Below are 24,140 nucleotides of genomic sequence, written 5' to 3' on the forward strand. Positions count from 1 at the left end.
TTATCTGTTTCCATTCAGCTCTTATGAGCTTCCGTTCAACCCTTATTAGTTTTTGTTTAGCTCTCATGAGCTTCTGTTCAGCCTTCGGGCTTCTGAAAATGATGTACTCTTATCCGTAAGCCGTTCTCCGATTTGGGAAGATTTGGTAAGTGAATATGTAATTGAAATTTGAAAGACATATTATTTGTTATTGATATTGATTTGAAATAAGTGTATTCATCGATTGAAATTGTGATTGATAGGAAGTTTACATTGAATGAATTTATTTAATTGATGAGTTATAATAGGTTTGGTAAGATTTATGTTTAACCCATCGAACTTACTAAGCTTTGTAGCACGCCAAACCCGGCCCAGAAGTTATGGCCGGATCCGACATGCCACATCAAAAACGTTAAAAAAAAATTTCCATTCTAAGTCCAAAAAATCGTACTTGATGTTCAAAAGATTAATTTATTAAGCGTTAAAGTGAATGGAAGCTATGCACCAGGTAGAAAACCGGAAAAGAGGTGGTGAGTCCATCGGACTGCTTAAGTACCAAGCTCCCTTCGGATCCAATCCTAGACATGCATACCACCATTGCCACCCTTAACGTCATGGATATTTCTAGGAAACCGATTTGATTAAGTCATTTTTAGGAAAAGTGATTAATTTTGGAAAATACTTTCATTACGGAAGCTTTGCTTGTTGTCGTGTTATTTTGAAATCAACTGTTATTTTTTAAAACGCACCCTAAAGCTATCCAACTTCAACAGTTAAAATAAGTATTACCTATCTTAGTAATACATATTAAAACCATCAAAAATAATTAAGCGGCCTTATTACATTTAAAAACCCAAACCTCAACGTAAATAATACGATGTCCAGTTCACCAGAAGAAAACCAAACTTTCAGAACGGGTGGCCACTCCGAATTCCCTCACAGCTCCAAGCCTACTATGGTTGGGGATTTCCTGCGTGGATGAAAATAAAAGGGGTGAGTTTGGGGAAACTCAGTGTGTAAATTAACCCAACCATAGCCTATATCAGCTCAAACCACAGACATAGAATAAGTTGGCCTTAGCCCGAACAAAATTCGAATAAAGCCCATAGGCCCATAATGTAACGTAACAGATATTACATGTTTATGCGAAACCCAACCATATCCAATCAGATACACCCCGTACCAACCTTACACCGTGGGGAGACAACTCGACCCACCCAATCGCTACACACCACGAATTTGCAGCATGGCTGCTGAGCAGAATAATGTGACAGAGTCACCAGATCTGATAATCGTGGCGAGCCACTGAAGCAGATATATGTGGCGAGCCACCAGATCGAATATTTGTGGCGAGCCCCAGATCGATATTTGTGGCATAGCCACCGTAACGCTTCCTCCATAATATAACCCATGTCCCCATGCAACAGATATATAATCATGGCATACATCATACAGAATCAGATCGTCATGCTTTTCAGTCAAAATTAACCCTAGGGGTATAACGGTAATTTTGCACCTAGGGGTATAACAGTAATTTTCCATACATAGGGGTATTATAGTAATTTAGCTACTTTTAGGGTTTTCATGCATATCCTAACTATTTACGTACTATCAGAACACTTACCGTGCATACTTACCGAATTGGGCCCGTTGGCCCATAAACCCGATCTTTGGCCCATTAAGCCCAAATTATCAAAATGTACGAAATCACGCGTACTACAGTTTATTACTTTAGATTACCAAATATACAAACCCAACTATCTTACGAGCATTCAAGACACTCATAAATTCCCAAAATACCAACTTTCTAGTATTTCGCTTTTGACTTTTGCCAATCTAGTCTATGAGAGGTGTCAGTTACACACTGTTTGCTATGACGATATCGACGAGATCCACACACACGAACTGCCTACAATTGGATTACTAATACGTTAATCTAACTATTCAAACATGAACTACATATTAACCCCATACCATATTCGGCCAACCACACCTACAGATCATAGTAAGCTTATAAGAAATCAATAAGCAACTCATTAACAAATTTTTGTCAATGTTTACCACATAATCATAATTTCACTGCAAGCTGTCTTCCTGAGCAATAGTCACTAAATTATTTATAACTGGAGCTACGAAACTCCAAATCAAGTTCCGTTAATTTTCCCTGAAAATAGACTCATATATCTTCTATGCATAAAATTTTCAAAATTTTTTGTTTAGCCAATCAATACCATATTTTTCTCAAACTTTCCCATGTATCACTGTTTGACTAATCTGACCACTCTTCATTACGAATCAAATTTCTCATTGTACAGAATTCAAAATATGTACTTGTTTATTTCATTAGAAACTAGACTCAATAAGCTTTAATTAAATAATTTATTCAGCTTCTAATTCATCTCCCACAATATATGGTGATTTTCCAAATTCATGTTACTGCTGCTGTCCCAAGCAGATTTATTACCAAATCACTCTTTCATACACCTATCTTGCATGCATGTTATTTAAACATGTATATCACCAATCAATCATCACATATCTATGATTTTTACTTAAGCATAATCTCTATTTCATCATTTTAAAGCACAACATGTTAGCCGATTTTTCCCTTTAGCATCTAAGGCACATGCATGCTCATTTGTTTGGCTCAACTTCACATATCTTTCATTTTTCATCAAAAGAACATGAAACAACAACCATTTCCTTCATTTTAATTCATGACCAAATGCTCATAACACAACCAAAAATCAAAATATACTTCAAGAGTTAAGGTAGAATCAAGAAGAACTCATGAACCTCAAAATAAAAGCAAGGTACCAAGAACTTACCTTCAATTTTCCTCCTCCTAATGACCGAATACTCAAGAGCTTTCTCCTCTCCTTTCTCTTCTCTAACTTTCAGCTATGATGAACAAAGATGGACAAAACTTTGTTCTTTTCACCCCTTTTTCTTTTAATAAAACTTCATATTTCATCTATTTAATTCTTTAATACAAAAGACATGAAATTCTTATCATGAAACATTTACCTAACCCATTATCATGAAACATTTACCTAACCCATTATCATGGAATATTTACCTAATCCATTGTCATGAAACATTTACCTAACCCATTATCAATTTGTATCAATTTGTACATAAATTATGGATATCAAGTGTACATTTTGTCTACAACAACATGATGGCTGGCCACTTCATGTAAAATGGGAGGTTTATCATGCAAATCCTCCTATTTTGCACTCCTATTTATTTGGCCACTTCAATTTAGCCTATAGCATTTTCAAACATTTTCACATAGGTCCTATTTCATAATTTCACTCACAAATGACAAAATCAAAGCATGAAATTTTGTCAATATTCACAGAATTCCCGAAAATTGGGGCGTTACAAGCTTTATTAAAATTACTTGTGTTGTTTAATGTCCTTGTAGACTTTCGTGAGGTCGGAAGATCGGATCAACACATCAAGTCACACTATCTAACTTATTCCTGTAGTTTTTGTACGTTTAAAATGATTTATATGGCATGTATAGGGATGGTATGGTTTTGACCAAATTTTGGCTTATATAAAGGTTAGGGATGATGTTTTGTTTATATAATCATCTTAAATATATATACATATATATTATTTTGGATATGAAGTAAATTTGTGATGTTGGCTTAAATAATGTATGTTTTTATCTATTTAATTGGTAGGGAACTTTAGCAGTTTAGTTAAATGGACTAAATAAGTAAGTTGGGTATTTGTGTATATGTGATGATATGTTTTGTTGAAAACATGATTTTTCCTTGTTTTAAATGCTTGGTTGAGGGCTAATTGATGTGTGAAAATGTTGTGCTTAGAGTGCTACCTAAAAGGGTGAGAAAAATGGCCATGAAATGGCCTATTTTCATCTACATAGGCAAAGACACGGGCGTATGGTCTGGTCGTGTGTCTCCTGCACCTTAATTTCACAAGTCGGTATGCTCACATGGCCTAGCACACGGGCGTGTGGCTTGGCCGTGTGACCTAAGTCAGTAAGCACCCTAATTTGTACACGGCTGAGACATGACGGTGTGCCCTTATTTCGAATGCCCACATGGCCTAAGAGACGGGTATGTCTCTTAACTGTGTAAGCCACACGACCTGACCACACAGGCGTTTGTCCCTTGCACCTAGGAAAAATTTTGAAGTTTTGTGCAAAACTCTCTAATTTTACGGTTTAGTCCCGATTTGTTTCAAATGTAACAACCCAATTTCAGTGAAATTAGAACAGTAGTTTAGTGACCAAAAATCTGAGCTAAAAAGAAAATTTTATTTTAATATTATGACATGGTCTATATTATGATAGAAAGGTGGCATGAAAATTTTGATAAGAAAATTTTATTGGTTTTGTAGTTAATTGATTAAAAATGACCAAATAATAATAATAAAAGTGAATTTTCAGGACTCCGTTCCGGTAAATCGAATTCATAAATATTTTTAATAAATATTTACGAAACTATTTGTGTAGTTAATTAGGTTTTGATTAGGTGAATTTGACTTAATTAGGAGTAATTATGAAAAAGGCTAAATTGCATAAAGGGTAAAAGTTTAATTATAAATTAAAGAAAGTTAAAAGGACCAAATAGGCAATTATGCCATTTTTAAATGTTGAGGCGATTTACAATAAAAATATCAAAGATATTTTAATTAAAAATATATATATATTATATTATATTAACTTAATAAATAAGTAATATATTAATTTATATTATTATGTTATTATATTATTATATTATTATATTATTATATTATTACATTATATATATTATATTATTATATATAGATGTAAAACAAATGAAAAGAAACAAAGAAAAGAAAAGGAGAAATTAGGGTTTAAGGGTTTAAATTCAATTTAACTCATTTTCTTGTAATTTTGAGTTTTATGATCCCGAACAAAATAATACTTAGTATATGTTGAAATTTTGAAAGTTAGTAGATTTTTGGACATGGTTTATGTTTAATTAATTGATGAATTAGGGGTTGAATTGATAGAATTTCAAGTTAGAATTGGGTAAAGGATTAAATTGAAGAATGAGTTAAAAGTTTTCTGCAATAGGGACTAAATTGTAAACTTATGAAATTCAAAGAAAAATTCTAAATTTTGTGAAACATAAGTGCTGTAAATGATATATGGAAATTTTAGCTAGGCTTGAAACAAGGATTAGATTGCATGAATTTTATTTTTCAAGCCTAGGGACGAAATTGGAATTAACAAAAAAATTAGGGGCAAAATAGTAATTTTACCTAGAGTGTAAATTGAGTCCAAATGAATATGAAATGTATTAAATTGATGATTAACTTATTCATTTAGATCCGAAAAACTTAAATATGAAGCTAGATCGAGGAAAGGAAAAAGTCCCTGATTAGTAGACTTTTGTATATAAACAAGTATCGAAGTAAGTTCGTGTAACTTAATATTGATTCTTGAAGTGTCGGATTGTATGATTATGTGATATGAATGTTAATTGAATATTTAAAATATATAAAATGTGATCGTATGTTTGACATGACTTGAGAAAAGAAATAAGTACCTGTTGAATATAGAAAATTTGATGGATTATTGTAAAGGTGATTCTGCATATGTCGCAGACAGGATTTAGCTCGGACGAGTAATCCTAATAAGTCTCTCAAGCATTATGAGGTACAAGCATAGTAATTGGTAGTTGCATATGTTGTGAACTACCGTAGCTCTTTGTGAGCATCAAGGTATAGATATAGTGTTTGGTAGCAATTCTGCATAAGTTGTGGGCTACCATAGCTCTGTATGAGCATCGATGTATTGGTAGTAATTCTATATAAGTTGTGGACTACCGTAGCTCTGTGTGAGCATCGAAGTATATGATTTACCCAAATGACTTGAAAAGGTGGCTCGAGAGTTTCGTACACTTTAAGTGTACTATACGAGAGTATCCATCGATATTCCGATAATTTCAACGGGAAAAACTTAGAAAATGGTTAATGGGTTTGAATGAATTTCTCTTGAAAATGTACATGTGGTATGGAATTATAAGCAAGTATAAATTATGATATGATGAGCTCATTTATGTGATGATATTATGTGTAATTGCTTGACTAACTTTGATGATGAAGTTGTATATGATAGGATAATGGTTATTTACTTGAATGCATGCATGTTTGATTAAATTTAATAGAAACACTTGGTAAGTTAGTTTTTAATTACATGAACTTATTGAGAATTAAATGCTTACTAGGTTTTATTTTCTATGTTTTATAGTGCTCGGAAGCTCGAAAAGGTTGGAGATAAGTCGGAGCATCATCACACTATCAACCTATTCATTTTGGTATGCAAAAATGTTTTTATTTTGGTATAATGACATGTATAGGCTACTAGTACCAATGTTAATGATGAATTGGATGAATGTAATCTAGCCATTGGAATGGCTAGTAATGACTTGATTTTGGTATGTTTATAAAGTAAATTATGGTTATACATGTATGCTTGGTACATTTTGGGGTAATTAGATTTAAACATGTATGTTCTAGAAATGTAATATATGAATTAAGATTTAAAGCATACATATCATGTTAAATGTTTAAAATTGGCTTGTAAATAATGCTTGAATTGGTTGGTTGGTATTGGGAAAGTTTTGCACAGGTTTTGGATGAAATGGGTGAGAAATAGGGCTTGGAAAACAGCCTTAGTTTGTTCATATAGGTGTGTGACTCCTATAAGTAAGGAAAAAATTTTGGAAGTTTGCGAAAAATTTCCTCAAGATACCGATTAGTCCCGAATCGATTCTAATGCATTTTTGGGCCTCGAGGGTCCATTTAAGGAATATTATGACTAATATCGGGAAATGAATAGTGTTTGACTCGATTTATCTAAAAATGTTCTGTAAACTCTGGTAATGCCTCGTGACCCTATTCCGGTGACGGATACGGGTTAAAGGTGTTACATCTAATGTGTATTTTGGGCCTCGAGGGCTCATACAAGGGACAATATGAGTTATTTATGATTAGTTTATGATATGTATGTTAAATGATATGAAATGTTTGGTAATGCTTCGTAACCCTGTTTCGGCAACGAATAAGGGTTAGGAGTGTTACAAGCACACAAGAAGTATGAACCATTTTTGAACAAAAGCATTGATCATTATGATAAAATGGCTCTGGTTGTTGGCAAAAATATGGCAACAAAGAGTTTTGCCAGAATATTTGCTGACATAGACTTGGATGATGATAATCAAGATTCAGTGCCTGTAAATTGCGACAATAAAGATATTAGGAGGTAAGAACAAAAGCATATTCATCTGGCACATCTAAACATAAAAGGAAAAATACTCAAGAAAGTTTCGTTAATGAAGAAATCAAATTTGTGGGTGAACAACTTAGTAAGATTGCTATTGCATTGGAACAATTTATTGAGGATAAGACACCATATCTTCATGGAGAAGTGATATCGATAGAGGTGGAAGGATTTGATGATGACTTCCTTTTTTGTGTGTTTGATTATCTTGTGGGTTGTGAATCTGAGGCCAAAGCTTTCTTGGCTAAAAGTACGAAGCATAGAAAAATTTGGCTTCAAAAATTTTCCCAAGGTTAAAGATATCAATGTATTAATGTGGTGTAGTACTAAATATGCACTTAGACAATATTATTATATTTAGTACTAATTATGCAGTTGGACAATATCGTAGTCATCATGTGGTGTATTACTAATTAATGCACTTGGATAATATTATTAATTTGTAGTACTAATTGTATTTTGGACGCTAATTTATTTTTATTCAATCTTTTTTATAACACAATCATGAATCATCTATTCACTTTAATTGTTTTCAATTTATGACTGTTAATATTTTAACTTAATAATTGGGTACTATTATATATTTGTATTTATTTATAAATAAAATCATTGCAATATATAAAAAATGTAAAATATAATTTTAATAGATATAAATTATTAAATGTATGTTTGTTTCATTTTAAAACAATTTTATGAAAAATTTTCATGAAATCTACCAAGCAATGAAAAATATTTTACACATACTCATCTAAACATCAAAAGTATTAACTTTTTCAAAAAAATAAGTCATTTTTCAGAAATTATTTTCTTAAAGTTATTTTATATGCAAACAAACGGATCCTTAATTTTGGCCGGAAGAACTGAGGAGATAATGGCTTTTTTAATTTTCTGGATTGTTTTTATTTTTATTTTTTAAAGTTAAAAAATATTAATTAACTTTTTCCTTTTTCTAATTAAAAAACGTAAAGGTACATTTCTTTCTGGTCCCTGGTTGAATTACAAAAGGGGGAAATTAAATAGAAAGGCCATGTGTCACATTTTAACTGGACCACGTGTCATGACATGTCAAAAAATTAAAACTGTTACTCATAGGTGTAACATTGATAAACCACGTTAAAGTTAAAATACTCAACAATTTTTTCGAAAATTCAAATATAGAAAGTTTGTCAAACTTCAAATGCCAAATCTAACATTAAGCCTTTGGTTTATCATAATTTTATCCATCCAAATTGATTGATTAAATATAAAATTGCTTCAGTTTAATTCTACTGTTAATAATTCTAATTTTCATAATAGTGATAGGTTAAATTCTATTATTAATTTTTATATTTTAAAACTGTTATAGATTTAAATGTGTTTTAGTAATTTATTAATTTTAGTTTTTATATTTTTGAATTTTAAAATTTTAGTCCTAACCTAAATAGTAGCAGTTAAATTTATTAAATTAATTTCAATTACTAGTCATGTACTATGCATACAGTTGTAGATATAGCCATATTTTCAATTTGATCATTCTAAGTTCCTATACTTTTTAAATTTTGAAATTTTAGTCTTGACATAAATGGCATTCATCAATCCTTTAACTATATTTTTAGTAAGTAATATGTAAAAATAATATGCTAACATGATATTATACAAATGGTAATATGTTTGACGATGAAATTTTAGAAATAACAAAATTTAACTTAACTAATTTTATAGTTATTGTTTGATGATGATTGAATTTTAAAATTTAAAATATATAATAACTAAAAATAATCAAAATATAGAAATTAAACTCACAACTTTTATAAATTATAAGTATAACATGATTTAACCCCTTTTGTTGTAGCCAGAGATAATTTAATGGCTTTCTATGTAGCCATATTTGAATTTTCTATTTAACATCTGTTGCGAAGCATGAGTAACTCCTCAACTTAAATTTACAATTGAATCCAATTTTATTTGAATTGGACCGATAAGATTAAAATCAATCGAGTTATCAGTCTAAAGAAAAGTTTTTGGATTGATTGACTCAAAAATCGATACAAATCGATTTATTTAGTCTAAAAAATAAGTTGAACTGAGTTTTTTTTTTTTAATTTTCATTAACTTTTTAATAATTTATTTAATCAAATTATCTGGACTGATCAGATCGATTGAACTAACAAACTAATGACTTCACATATACCAATTCTGAAAAGCTTGATTAGGAAATTATGTTTAAATTTATTTTTAAATAAAATTGATTGTTTTATTGAAAAGCCAACCTCAGTTTGAATTTAAAATTTTTATATTTGTAATTATTTTAAAACTTTTAATGAAGAATATATTGTTGCTTTATAAATATTTTTAAGAAGGTTACAAATATAAGTAAAATTATAAATAATATATATTTAAATAATTATAACTAAAATTGAATAAATATAAAGTACAATTAAACTAAAAATGAAATATATTTCAACCTATAAATGAATTAAATAAGTACAAAACAGAATTAAGTTAAAAAATATATATCATCCCTAATTTAAAATAAATTTAAATATAAAATATACATATATCTTACATCAAATTTCTTAAAGCTTAATTTTGTCACTTAAGTGAATATGTCTACAAATATTAAACAGTTTTACTCAATATTATGAAATTAACTAAGATAAACATTACTAAAAAAAATAAGGTATTGTTTGATAAATTGAAAATTAAGTTATTAAAATTTAAGTATTAATTTTGAATTATAAAATTTATTTGGTATGTTAGTTAAAATTAAGTACTAAACATAATTAAACTATTTAATAAATTCAAAATTTAAATTATGAAAAATTTTATTTTACATTTCTATCCTTAAGTTTTAAACATTTAATATTATTTTAAACAAAGTTCAAATCTTAAATAATATTTTATACATATTAAAATTTGGAATAAAATAAATATTATAAATCTTAAATAGAGAACAATGTGAAATTCGAGTTCAATATTTTAAACAAAATAATTAATTTAAATAATCATATAATTGATAAGATAGTCATCAAAATAATTAAAAGATAATATAATCTTTAAAATAAATAAATAAAATAAATTAACTTAACATATTATTCATTAAGTGATACATAACTCGTACCAACTTATCATTTTCAACATTTTTCATTGAAAATTTTAACAAATAATTTATTATTAATTATCAAATATGTTTAAAAAATAAATTATTGAAGATATTAATTTTTTTTATTTGTCTAAAATAAAAATATTTTATACCCCCATCTTCATGGTAACGGCCCAACACTGTACAACTTGAGCCCAAATTTAATCAAAGGATGGATAAGTACCACTTGCACTTCTTGGATTTTCCAAAAACTAATTAATTTAATGTTGTTGGTGTTTCCGAAGTACATTAATTCGTTTAAAGTTATAATTAATAATGCAATAATGTTTTTTTTTTGGGTATATTACAATTATGAAAAAGACAAAATAGTGTATTTGACAATTTAGGGTATATCCTTAATTATTACAACAATTCGGCTCTCCAAGAGACAAACATGTTCCATATCCAAATCCTATGAGTAGATCTCCCCTCTAATTTAGGGCAAAAAGACAGATCCAGAGAAACAAATTGATTCAGCTTTGAAATTCTGCAACAACAATTAGCCACCACCAAATTTGAATCCATTCTTTTTAAAATGTTTGTACAAGATATAATATGATCGATAAAATGACAAATTATTTATATGTTAACATCGTATCACGGATTTAAATTTGAATAATCCCTTCCTCTCAATTCTGGATAAAAAAAATTTATTGATTTAATTTTTCACTAAAATTCACATGTAACCCAATGTCCCAATCTTCAAAAACAAAAAAGAAAATCTTAGATAAGCAAGTAAATAACCCCTTCATTAATAAAATTTTGTTTAGCCACTCTCATTTAGAGGGTATGGTTCCTCAATGGAGTGACAAATTGATACAAAACCCATCACATTTACAAAAAAAAAAAAACAGACGGTAATAATAACCATATGATTAGAACAACAAACATATGTTTGTTAGCAATAAGCATTAGGCATAATTTATGAAATAAGAATTTTTAAGGGCACTTGGGTCCTCCTTCTTTGGTCTTCCAATTGTTGTAGCAAGGGCAAACAGCTTTGTTCCCATAATAACCAGGGGGCACACACAGGCATTTGTTGCAACATTTCTGACAGAAGAACATGCATGGTTTATGGTATTGGGTTTTGCTGCATCTCCTCGAGCACTGTGATGGACATTCTGCTCATCCATTCAAGAAAGAGTAATATTTATGAAACTTTTTACTACTGGGTTTTCTTCTTTTTTTTCTTTTATACCATGTTACTGTTTTCCAATGTTTCAGATGAGATCTTTAAGAGAAAAGCAAAAGAAAAATGTGAGATGAGTTGAAATTTGCTTACGGTAACTCTTGAGGCTTCCAGGGCCGTAATGTTTCTGCAGATCAAGAGAATGTGAGAATTAACTTCTTCACAAAAGGCTTAAGAAAATATTAATAAAGGGATTTAGCATTACTTGATCATAATGATGACCTCCATGTCCATGCGATGCCAAGACCTATAAATGAAGAGAATTAAATCAAAGGAAAACTTTTTCAATTTCTGGAAATTGCAATGGAATTTTGATTTTAATAGTTGAATGTAATGAGAAAAAGGATTGGATACACACCATAACTTGAAGCATGGAGATGGCAATGAGAGCCAAGAAGAAAGCAGCCACAAGTTTTGCCATTGGCTTAATTGCTACAAAGCAAGGAAGGAAGTGAAAGGGAAATGTGATGTAACGAAGGAAGAGGGTATGAGGTGAAGATAGGTAGGTTTTGAGTGTGGAGCATTTATAGAGAATTTCATGTCAACAAGGTTGGGACTTTTTGGGAAGGGTACTTTTTTTTCACTTAGCTCATACATATTAGGAACAAATATATAAGACATCAAGGTAAAAAAAACTTCCAAGTGTATCTAATATGAGAGATCAAGGTAAAAACTTTAGTTTTTATTTTATTTTTATTTTATTTAAAATTATATTATCATTTATCAAAATTAATTATACTCTATTTAATTTTAAGTAACTAATTTATAACTTAAATTCAATACTTAATTTTTTTCAAAATAAAATTTGAGTAGGAGTCTTCAGAAAACAACTTTTAACCTAATTAACAATTTTACTTTTATATATATCTTTTGGGTTAGTTTTTTTCCTAACCAATGTCTTGGCAAAATTTTAAAAAAAAAATTTATACTAGTTTCAGAATTAGTTTCACCCAATACATTACTTTTACTTGATTCGGAGAAAAATAGGTCCTTATTTAATATTTCTCAATCATTTCATTGACATCACTAGACATGGATTAACAATTTTTTTTTTACATCATTTTCCATGATTTAAGTGAGAACTATTCCTTGAAGGTTAGAAGGTAATGAATCTCAAACTAATTAGTGGTTTCTACCAATATTAATTTATCCCTTTTGATAAATTTGTTCTTAATTCCCAAATCTAAAATATCCCTTTTGATCCTCCTTAATATAATCAAAACTTACATTATAATTAGGGAGAGAAATGTAATACTGAGATTCAAACTCTAGAGGGTCAAAAATGCTATGCTATTATTTTATCTATTCTGACTGGTGGGTAAAAAATCTATCTGCATATCAATTCACCATAGTTTACAAAAATACACTTAATGAAATTATTGAATCAATTTCACATAATTTAGTGCTTCTAGCATTATGGGGTTGTTTCTGGATATAATTACAAATATATAGATATTATGTCTAGTTTGATGTGATATATAAAAAGATTTTATTCCCAATCTATTTTGAATTTAGATGAAGATGAGTGGGAATAAAGAAGATTTGCCTTATATCAAGGAATATCTACCGAAATTATAGGGTTACCTTCATTATTATGGAACTCAAAAAGCAAATAACTTTATCGTATTGTGGGGTGCAATTGTTTCTTTCCTTCATGATTTTACTTTGGAGTCAAATTGCACATGGCAGTCATTTAATTTCACAATCATTTTAAAATGTGAAATTTAACAAGTTTAAACTTTGCATTAAATTTTACTTCAAACACTGGTTAAGTTTTTGTCTAGCACCTAATTCACACGATTCAAACCTTATAAATAAAAATTAGTATCATTGCTTATTTCAAACATTATTCTAGTTATTCATCATTGTCGTTTCCCATGAAACTTATGTTCAAGCTTTTACTAGTTAATAATTTGTATATTTAAAAAAATGTTAGAAAACGCTTTTAGTTATTAAACTTTGCTCAGACATGTTGTAAGGCAACTTTTGAATTATTATATTATTGAAAAAAATTTAAATATAATAAGTTATATGCACTAATGATTACAGAATGGTATCAGATATTTTCTCTCATTTTTCTAGGAAGTTTTTCATCAAAATTTTCATACCTTAAACACAAATTAAGTATTCTATTAAGAGAATATTAAATTTAATTATTATATGAAAATAATCATAAATTGAGGAAATAAATTCTTGGGGTTGAAGGTACTTGAATTTAGAGGTGAATTAAACCAACTAGAGTTGGTATAAAGCAATAAGAAAAATAAGAAAAAAGAACCCTAATAAATAGTTTAGTTACCTTTTTATAAGGACGGTTCATTGCATTGAAGAGTAAAGGGTTGAGTTGGTTAAGTAGTTGTCGATAAGGGACACTATTTGACAAAATAAAATAGAAGTATTTTTATTAAGCTTTATATAAAAAAGTCAAACACATTTTCTAAGAAAAATAGGATATTAACCAAATGATAGTTTTAAAATAACTATAAATAATTTGATCATAAGAAGAATTAACACACCTTTATAGATATATTATAATATTGTCAAATTGAGAAAAAAATTGATTTTAAAATGTTGAAATTCAATTCACTTCAATTATGTATTTAATCTTTTTCAAGTTGAAATCCTTTTAGATATTGAGATTATAACGATATTGGTAAAAGTTTTTTAAATGAAATGTTTATTAATTCATTCTATAAATAGAATCATATAGAGGAAAAAATACACATCGTAGATAATGAAGGACAAGCTTCATAAATACAACTAAGGTTTCAGCCACAATGTTAAGGAATGAGTTGCATTAGTAGTTAAGCAGAATTTAAAATTTTATTAATTCATTCTGCTTAACTGCAACAACAACAGTTAGGGTGTTAGTAAGTTATTGAGGTAGTTGATTTAGGTTGTTATTGTTGTTAGTAAGTTATTGAGGTAGTTGATTTAGGTTGTTATTCTTTTCTTGTTAAAGCTTAGTATAAATACTATAGTTGTGGGTTCTTTGTATTTATGTTGGACTTAGTGAAGAAATTATTCTTTCTTTCTCTTTGATGTTCTCTCTTCCTTGATTCTTTAAGGTTCATGTGTACTTTCTCTATCTCTTAATATTTCAACATGATATCAAGAGTTATGGTTTCTTGCTGAGGGTTGAGTGTTGTGGAAAGTTGTTGAAGTTCCGTTGGTGTATGATGGCTCAAGAAGTAATCTCATGAGATGGTGGTAGTCATCGAAAATCTGCTAATGATGGTAATGGTGCTACACAAGTATCTTCTCGTCACTTGGATCCTGTGTACAATTCTTGCACAGTGAGTAAACATGCTCCATGTAATGCCCTAAAACCCTGCCTAAAAGTTTAGACTGAATACTAGAGGTTACATTGGCCACCAAAAGTTGCGGAAACAAAAACTTTAATTCAAACCAAGAAAACCTTTTTGTTCATTATGTTTGAAACAATATTAAACCGACATCAAAGATTCGGAAAGAAAATCCACAATTTCTAAAGTTTAGTCTAAATAACAACTTACAAAAGTCCAGTATAAAAACTTGTACCACAATTTATATAATCGTTTTACAAACCGACTTAAAATTACCTATATAAAACTTATGAGATTCTACTTAAACCAAATCAAACCATATCATTCTCAGACCTCTGGTATGCCGAGTCTAGCACCAAAACACAGAAAGTATCTGAAAGGAAAGACACTACGAAGATAAGCTACGCGAGCTTAATGTGAGTCCGAAACATAAACAAATGGCAAAAGACGGAGTGTCACAACAAATACTTCAAACAAGCATATGTATAATAATATCACTTACGAAAGTCTCAGTTGATAAGTCAAATACAGTATCAAACCACAAAAATGATGTTGCAATCATAAGTAATAATCAGAACATATTATATGACATTAACTATATTGTCATAACCAAAAGTTCACACAAACAGACAAAATGTTCTGACAAACAAACGTATATTCAAATGCAAATAGATGCACAAGTCAAAATCCCACCCCACTAACCAAACACCACTGCATCCATCCAGCACAACACATAAGAGCTATGGTAGGCTCGTCCACCATGTACACCACATAAAACCATAATAGGTTCATCCACCCAACACACCACAACGTGGAACTATGCCACTTGAGTAACTGTATACAGTTGAGCTGATATATGTCTAGGATAGTGCGGTAAACTGCTATACAAAAGTATCACAGTTAAAACTGCTAAGACTATCTTCTTTTTCTTCATAACCAGATCCCAAAATTTTCATGATATGCAACAATGCACACATAACGCAAACAACATACAGAAATGGACATTAACATTTTCAGTTGAACAGATTCAGATTTGATCACACTAGTATTCTAATATTCAGTTACGACAATAATAATAAACTCATATTTATTCATCACATAAACAAGCAATAAAATTAAAGCTCATAAACTCTTATATATACACGAACCAACCTAAATTGAGTCCCAAATACACTTATCAAGGCTTGAACGAGGGTCAGATTATACAGAAACATAAAACAGATAGTTTATGACTCCAAACAAAAATTCTGCAAAATAGGGCCACATGGCCGTGTGCCCCGGACTTGTGGAGGTCCACACGCCCGTTTGAGCAGCCCGTATAACTCACTGTCCAAAAATGCCAAAAATAAAGAGTAGAGGAGACACGGTCGTGTCGAGATCTCACATGCCCGTATGGGTACACATGCCCGTGTGGCCAAGCCGTGTAGTACCAAAATTTGCCTAAAAACCCTAATTCCAAATTTCGTACGGCTGTGTGAGCCACCCATGTGGGGGCACATGCCTATGTGGCCACACATGTTGTCACGAAACTACACCGAAACAACCTAAAATTTATGTTTTGGATACCGAAACTATCCCAATCATTTGGAAATCCAGAAATGTTCTGAAATATGCACAATAGCATGCAATCCATCAATAACTCAACACTTAAAATCAATAGTTTCAGAAACACACCTTAAATTACTATTGCAAACAACAAAGATTAACTGCTCCGCCTCCACAAGACTATTCTGACTCACATTCGATAACACGAAACATAAAAGAGGAATCTCATTTAACGGAACGATAAATAAAAATTGCGTAAAATAGAATAAGTAAGAACAAACGAAATTGAAATTGAAAAAAACAAAAAAGAGAAACGATGTGGAAGAAAAAGGAAAAAAAAATGAAGAACGTGAAACTTATTTTCTATTTTAAAATTAACTTCCCCTTTTAAAATAAAATAACATAAAAACAAATAAATATCAAAAACACTCACAGGGATTCGAACACAAAACCCAGAGATACTCTAACACACAACTAACCACCAGATCAACAGGCTCATTCTGACATTAAAATGCAAAACTGAACCCAAACATTCAACCCACTCACTGACCCAAACCACAAACCTCAAAACTTCTAACCCTAAATTTCGAGATGTTACAACTCACCCCTCTTTAAAGAAATTTTGTCCCCTAAATTTCCAACTAACAGAACAATCGTCTAAACACAAAACTCACCACTACGCTCCCGTTGTGCACTCTGACCTCGAAACACTACCATATCATAAAAAACCTTAAAATTTTGCATACATACCCAAAACACTTAACCACTGAACCAGATCAATTCCTTTTCTATTACGCACACAAACACAATGCCATATTCAAAAAGTCAAATCATTAGCAAAAAATAGCACACAAAGTCAACTATATCACACAACCATACCTGACTCAATGTCACCGAGGACAGTCCCTAATCCGATGCCCCGTGGACCCGCATCTGAGACAAGCTCCATATTTTTTCCAACAATCGTCTGGATGATGCTTCTTACAATGCCCACAAACTGATACACTGGGGCCACTATTGGAACTTTCAATATTACTCTTACTGACATTCCACTGAGACCTGACACGTTTCGTAGATTGAGGCTCCAATTTCGAAGGACTATGATCTATTTTCTTCCCACAATCCACACACTTTCCTTTTTCTCTAGTTCTCTCTAAATTAACCTCGAAGCCTTTCTCTAACCCTTCTCTCACAACCCGAGTCAACGCCTCAATGCCAACCTTCAGGTCATTACTACTCGAAGCTGGCAGAACTGTATTGACTTCTGACTCCTGAATAAACACCCATCTCAAAGAAGCCGATGACTCCTCAAGAGTCTCACCAGACTGACCCTCACGATCTTGCTTATCACTAGAATCCATATCGAACTTTGAACTAACCTCAAGAATCTACAATACCAAAATCGAACACAAAGATAATTGTCTAATCATTACAGCTTTAATCTTACAGAATTAATTTGACAAGTTTAGAGTTTCGCACGGACTAGCATCGGAGTCTTAGACATTTTATTTTCTCAAAAAAATTTTCAAAACACTGTGGTATAATTTTTTTTATTTTTTTAACAAACACGCGCGCACACGATTACGTAAAAATACAGGCTAAGTTTTTGCAAACCTGGCTTTGATACCACAAAATGCAACACCCTAAAACCTAGCCTAGAAGCTTAGACAGAATCCTGGGGGTTACATTGGCCACCAAAAGTCAAGCATGAAGATTTCTAGTCTAAGACATAGTCTTTATTTTCAAAAAAAAAAACAGTTGTCTATTAAAAAATATTTGACTAAGATAAGGAATGTATGATGTTCTCACAGTAGCCGGTAGTTTGGTATTTAATCCTGAACAAATCAGTATTATTTTGGTAAGATTACCAGTGGAGTATAAGTCAGTTCGCGTGGTAGCCTCAACTATAAATGTTTATCTGGATATGCTTACTGAGATGTTGTTAGATTGTGAGACACAACAGTTGGAGTTTGTAACGAGTATTCCTTTAGAGGCCAATGTTGTTTAGTCTCAGAAAAATAATGAAAACAAAGCAGGTAGTAGAGGTCCCAGTCAGAGTCACAAACAATTTAAAGGAGGATTCTATCGTGGTTAAGATCAACAATTTAAAGGCCGCAGGGACCATTTTTCTTAAAATTAAACTTAGTGTTAGTTGTGTGACAAGATTGGACATGTAGTTCAAAAATGCTATTGTAGGTTTGATGAATCATTTTCAAGTGTTTTCCATGTTAATCACGACCAACATATGTCTATTAATTTCTATCAGTTTAATGATCAATAGAAGTAGTCAAACAAGTCTCACCATCAATAATGTGTTTCTGATCGCAGCCAATGTAGGTTTTCCATGCATGTTAAGGCCCCATCATCCATTTCACCAATGTGCCATTTTGTTTCGATCTCACCCTACAACTCGGGTCAACAGTGGTATCCAAACTCAGGAGCTACGAATCATGTCACTAATGATTTGTCCAATATATATACTGATGTTGATTATACATGTACTAGTAAGCTTGTTGTGGGCAATAGTGTTAGTGTGCTTGTGCTCATATTGGTTCTTCTTTTATTTATTCTAGTTCTAGAGCGTTGCAACTCAAGAACGTTCTACATGTCCCTAAAGTGTACAAGAATATGTAGTTTGTTACTCAGTTTGCCAAGGATAATCATGTTTATTTTGAGTTTCACCCTCTTTAATGTTTTGTAAATAATAAACAGACATGGAATGTCATGCTAGTGGAGAGTGTGCATGAAGGCTTTTATCAGTTTGATGTCTCACCAATTTAGGATGAAGCAATTCGCTAGTCACATGTCCGCCAGGCAGTCTACCAGTCATCTGTCTGCCAGGCAGCTCGCCAGTCATCTGTTTCGCAGTTCTTGTTTAGCCTCTGAGTTTTTTGAATCTTCATTTGATCTGTGGCACAAAAGAATTTGCCACTAATGTAATAAAGTAGTTCAAACAGTGTTGTCTAGTTGTAATTTAAAGCCTTCTAAGTCTGATATTCACAAGGTGTGTTCAATGTGTAAACTACAGATATCACACAATTTTTCCTTTCCCACTTTCATAACATTGTCTTCTTCTGCGTTTGAATAGGTTGTTTCATATTTATGAAAACTTGATCATATTTCCTCAGAAGACTGTTTGTACTATGTTTCTTTTGTTGATGTACATAATCGATATACATGTATTTACTTTATTAAACACAAGTCAGAAGGTCTTAATCAATTTCTCCAATTTCAAAAATTTTGTTGAAGTTTAATTCAACAGCAAGATTAACGTGTTTCAGAGTGATTGAGGAGGGAAATTTCATTATTTTACTAAAGAACTATCCACGATTGGTGTACAACATCGGTTGACTTGTCCCTACACATCGGAGCAAAATAGCATGGTTGAGAGAAAAAATCGACATAGTAAGAACCAGGTTAGCGCTGATGGCACAGGCTAACCTTTCTATGCACTTGTGGGCGCATGTGTTTCTTCATGTTGTGTTTCTAGTCAACATTTTCCTACTTCCGTTTTAGAAGGGAGATCGCATCATGAGGTTTTGTACAAGACGAAGCTGAATTATCTTAGTCTTAAAGTGTTTGGTTGTTGTTGTTATCCATACTTGTGGTCTTACAACAATCATAAGCTTCAATAATGATGACAACCTCATACTTTTGTTAGGCTTAGCACAATATCAAATGGTTATAAGTGTCTCGACTCGATTGGCAGATTGTTTGTTACACGACATGTTATATTTGATGAATCTTTATTTTTTTATCTCCATTAGCAGAAATGAAGCAATTGACCTTTCTGGCTCGTAGTCTCACTCTCATTCCAAGAGTCCTGTGTTTTTGCAGCCTTCAGTAGTTCACCAGTCATCTATTTGCAAGACAGTCCACCATCCATCTATTCGTGAGATAGTCTGCCAGTTACCTATTTGCCAGGCAACTCATCAGTCACATGTTTGCTGATACCGCTACCACTGCTTTTCCAAGCAATTTGCCAACACTGCCTACCGAGATACCTTTCCATCCACCGTCTGTAAGATAGTCCGCCAATCACTTGTTAGTAAGATAGCCCGCCAATCACTTATTTGTTAGGCAATCTATCAGTCACCTGTTTGCCAAGCAATCTACCAGTCACTTGTTCGCGCGACAGTCTATCAGTCGATCGCTAATATTCATCTTGTGACCGTTCATTCTAAGAATGATATTTCTAAAGCCAAAAATTTTTTAGTGGACCTTAATGAGTGTGAGATCATAACCTTTGAAGAAGCATTTTCCAGTTCTAAATGGACTAAGACGACTTAGGATGAGTATGAGGCACTTATGAAAAACAACACTTGGGAACTAGTTCATTTACCTGCTAATAGACGAGCTGTAGGATATAAATGGGTATTCAAGCTCAAACGACATACTGATGGTATTATAGCCCGACAAAAAGGTCAGCTAGTGGTTAAAGGTTATTCACAAGAGGCTGGTGTAGATTTTCATGAAACTGTCAGCCCTGCGGTTATGCCACAAACAATTCGCGTAGTACTTTTCTTGGTTGTAAGTTTTGACTGGTAGTTGAGACAAATGGATATTTAATAATGCTTTTTTTTTAATGGAGATCTTTTAGAAGAGATATATATGCATCAACCTCTTGGTTTTGAGCAACAAAGAGGCGATGTACCGTTAGTGTACAGGTTGAAAAAGACCTTTATCGTATCAAGCAGGCTCCCAAGGCTTCATTTCATTAACTCGGGGAGTATTTGCTTGATATAGGTTTTATTTTTTCAAAGTTTAATGCCTTTCTTTTCATCAAGCGAACAAGGGATATGGTCCTCTATGTTATTGTCTATGTCAATGACAAAATTATCACTGGTAGTAGCCAGACTGGTATTGATGGGTTTATTCGAGACTTGGATTCTGCATTTTCTGTTATAGATCTTGGCAAATTAAGTTACTTCTTAGGTATAGGGGCATTTTATACTTCTACTAGTTTGATTCTTTCTCAGAGGAAATACATAGATGATTTATTGAGAAAGGCTCATATGTATCAGGCAAAAGATACTTCCACCCCTATGGTCATGTCTTGTTGTCTGTCTGCACATGTTGGCAACCCCATGGAGCATGAATCTATGTATAGAAGTATTGTAAGAGCTCTTCAATATATAGTTATCACAAGGCCTGATATTGATTTTACTGTCAATAAGGTTTGTCAGTTTATGCACAGACCCTTATATCAATATTTTAAGACTGTAAAATGTATTCTACGGTATCTTCAAGCTACTTTAGATTATAGAATCTCCTTCACCGTTGGTTCTCAGTTATCCTTCGTTGGGTTCTCAATTGTCCTTCGTTGGTTATTTTGATGCAAACTAGGGTACTGATGCAGATGATAGAAGGATTGCTATGAGGTTTTGTGTGTTTCTAGGAGCCAATCCAGTTTTTTAGGCATCAAGAAAGCAACAAGTTGTGTCGTGATTCACAGCAGAAACTGAGTATAGGAGTCTTGAACATGCCACTGCTAAAATAGCATGGTTGGAGTCTTTGATGTCTGAGTTGCAAGTTCCAATTGCAGGCATCAAAGACTCCAACTATTAATATCTCAACACTCAACACTAATAGAACATTATGGCACATTGACAATTGACTCTATTACAACTTAAGCATGACATATTTAAAATGATTACAAGCACTTAATACAATAAGGAAATTAGTCTCGAATGGTCCATAGTGGCAAACAAAAATTAGAAAAAGAATCAAGCATCCACCAAATTGGAGAGGACGATGATAAAACCATTCCTAAAATCACTTGCAAAAGTAATATTACATGCATAATCAAGACTAAAAAACATGCTACAAAAGTAAACAAAAACTTCTAAAAGTGAAGGCTTATTAAACAATAGAAAACAAACAAAAAAAAATATAAAACTTAAGACAACATGGGTCCAAACCAACTCGTGAAATCATTTATTATTTTGAAATACTCTTAAAATTAAAACAATTTAAGAAGTAGACAAAGAGTCACCCACTTTCTAAGGGAAACTGGAGGTGGCCAGTGGAGTTTTAGCGATGACAAACATCATTATCTATCTATCATAGTTTGTGAAAACAATAAAGATACCTACAAAATAGATCTGGAAATTGAAAAAAAAAAGAGAAGACACATTGAGTGAATGAGAAGAAGAAAGAAAGAGAGGGCTGGTGGGAGGGAGAAAAAGGCAGGCAATAGCCAGCCCGGAAGCTGGCATCGTCTCTGGACAAAACAAAAAAAAAGAAAATGGCTTGTAAATAAAAAAATTAAGGTTATTGAGTAAAATTTGTTTAAGTTTATCAATGTTCAATATCGGTAATAGTTGAGAATTTAGAATTTTTATATATGACGTTTATCTCTTAATCTATATAAATAATGTATGAATTATTTTTAGATTTACTTTGACTTAAATTTCACTATTTTAAAATATTCTATTTTAACTCTGAATATTTTTACTATGAATGGGAAGGTAGTTATAAATGTTCAACTTTGCCGAAATGAACATCAGCCCATGCTAGACAACTCAAGTGGATCTTCACAATTTTATATTGGGCTAAATTGAAGTTTTTACTTTTAGTTACAGGCTTTGGACACCATATAATTTTAAGAAGGGCTAATTTTATACACAAAAAGAAAGCTCATTCTTTTTTCACACTTTTATATTTGGAGTTTCACACATTTACTAAAAAAGCTTAAAGAACTAATCTTCCATTGGATGTATGGCATGTCACTTCTAGGGTTAAAGCTTAAGGTAAGTTTTACAAGTTATAGGTTATAATAAAATATATTTTGTAAAAAAAAATACAAAATATTAGATCCAATTATAAAATTTCATATCGCCAACGTAATATATTTGTAATGGTCAAATATAATTGTTTTGTTACAAAATATTTTACATGGGATGGTCAAGTCTAAAGCTTTTTTCGTTTTGATTAAATGGAAAGGATTAACCCAAAATTTGATTGAGATAAAAATTTAAGTCATATACTTCATTTACCACTACATCAATAACTAGATTTTTTTAAAAATATATTGGTCAATTGTTAAATTTAGGTGAAAGCATAAAGAAACGGTGCTTTTAGACTTTTTATTTAATTTTATGTCGAATGATATAATGATATGTTAAAATATAAATATAAAAATACAATATTTTCTCCTCTTTTATTACCACCCATGAACACCCCACCATCAAAGCAATTTAAGGACAGCTGTCGAAAATTATTATTTTAAAATTTAAACTTAAATTCTTTTATTAAAAATACAATATAGCTTAATATTGTACCAACACTTGTTAATGTGAGAATGGATGATTTTGTTGCATACTATGCTTTGATTGTTAATTTTCTTCTTTATTTTTTCTCTTTTAACTTTTAAAAATTAAAAAAAAAAGTTTTTAAAACTTCACGACTAAGTTAAAAATATGATAAGTGTCACATTTATTTATATTTAATTTTTTATTTTTTACTACATCTTATAATACACTTAAAAAGCTTCAACTTGCTTATAGAGTCTAAAAATTCCAATAATAAGATATCAAATAATTTTTCAAAATAACAACCACCGCATGGGTTCATTGCCTGCAACAATCAATTATTTAGTTTGGTTAAGCCTCAACAGAAAATTAGATTGACGGGTTCTTGCAAGCAAACCACCCTTACATAAATCATTGCTACAATTTAGCTAGTTGTTGCTAATAACATTTCATTTTC

General features: G+C 31.3%; 1 protein-coding gene and 1 long non-coding RNA gene across 2 annotated transcripts; both read right to left on the bottom strand.

Annotated features, from left to right (window-relative positions):
- Positions 1-648: 648 nt before the first annotated feature.
- LOC128291428 (uncharacterized) lies at positions 649-2,967 on the bottom strand. The gene is made up of 2 exons (XR_008281206.1): positions 2,808-2,967; positions 649-949 (listed from the first exon to the last, which is right to left on the bottom strand). It is a non-coding gene; the product is annotated as an uncharacterized LOC128291428 (long non-coding RNA).
- Positions 2,968-11,114: 8,147 nt separating this feature from the next.
- Positions 11,115-12,104, bottom strand: LOC108459628 (gibberellin-regulated protein 4-like). Its single transcript, XM_017759029.2, has 4 exons — positions 11,939-12,104; positions 11,786-11,827; positions 11,674-11,707; positions 11,115-11,512 (listed from the first exon to the last, which is right to left on the bottom strand). Exons 1-4 carry the CDS (start codon positions 11,999-12,001, stop codon positions 11,331-11,333), a joined length of 321 nt encoding a protein of 106 aa, XP_017614518.1. The 5' UTR covers positions 12,002-12,104; the 3' UTR covers positions 11,115-11,330.
- Between the last annotated feature and the right edge of the window lie 12,036 nt (positions 12,105-24,140).

Source organism: Gossypium arboreum, chromosome 4 (genome assembly GCF_025698485.1).
Source record: "Gossypium arboreum isolate Shixiya-1 chromosome 4, ASM2569848v2, whole genome shotgun sequence".
In the NCBI taxonomy this organism is placed as follows: domain Eukaryota; kingdom Viridiplantae; phylum Streptophyta; class Magnoliopsida; order Malvales; family Malvaceae; genus Gossypium; species Gossypium arboreum.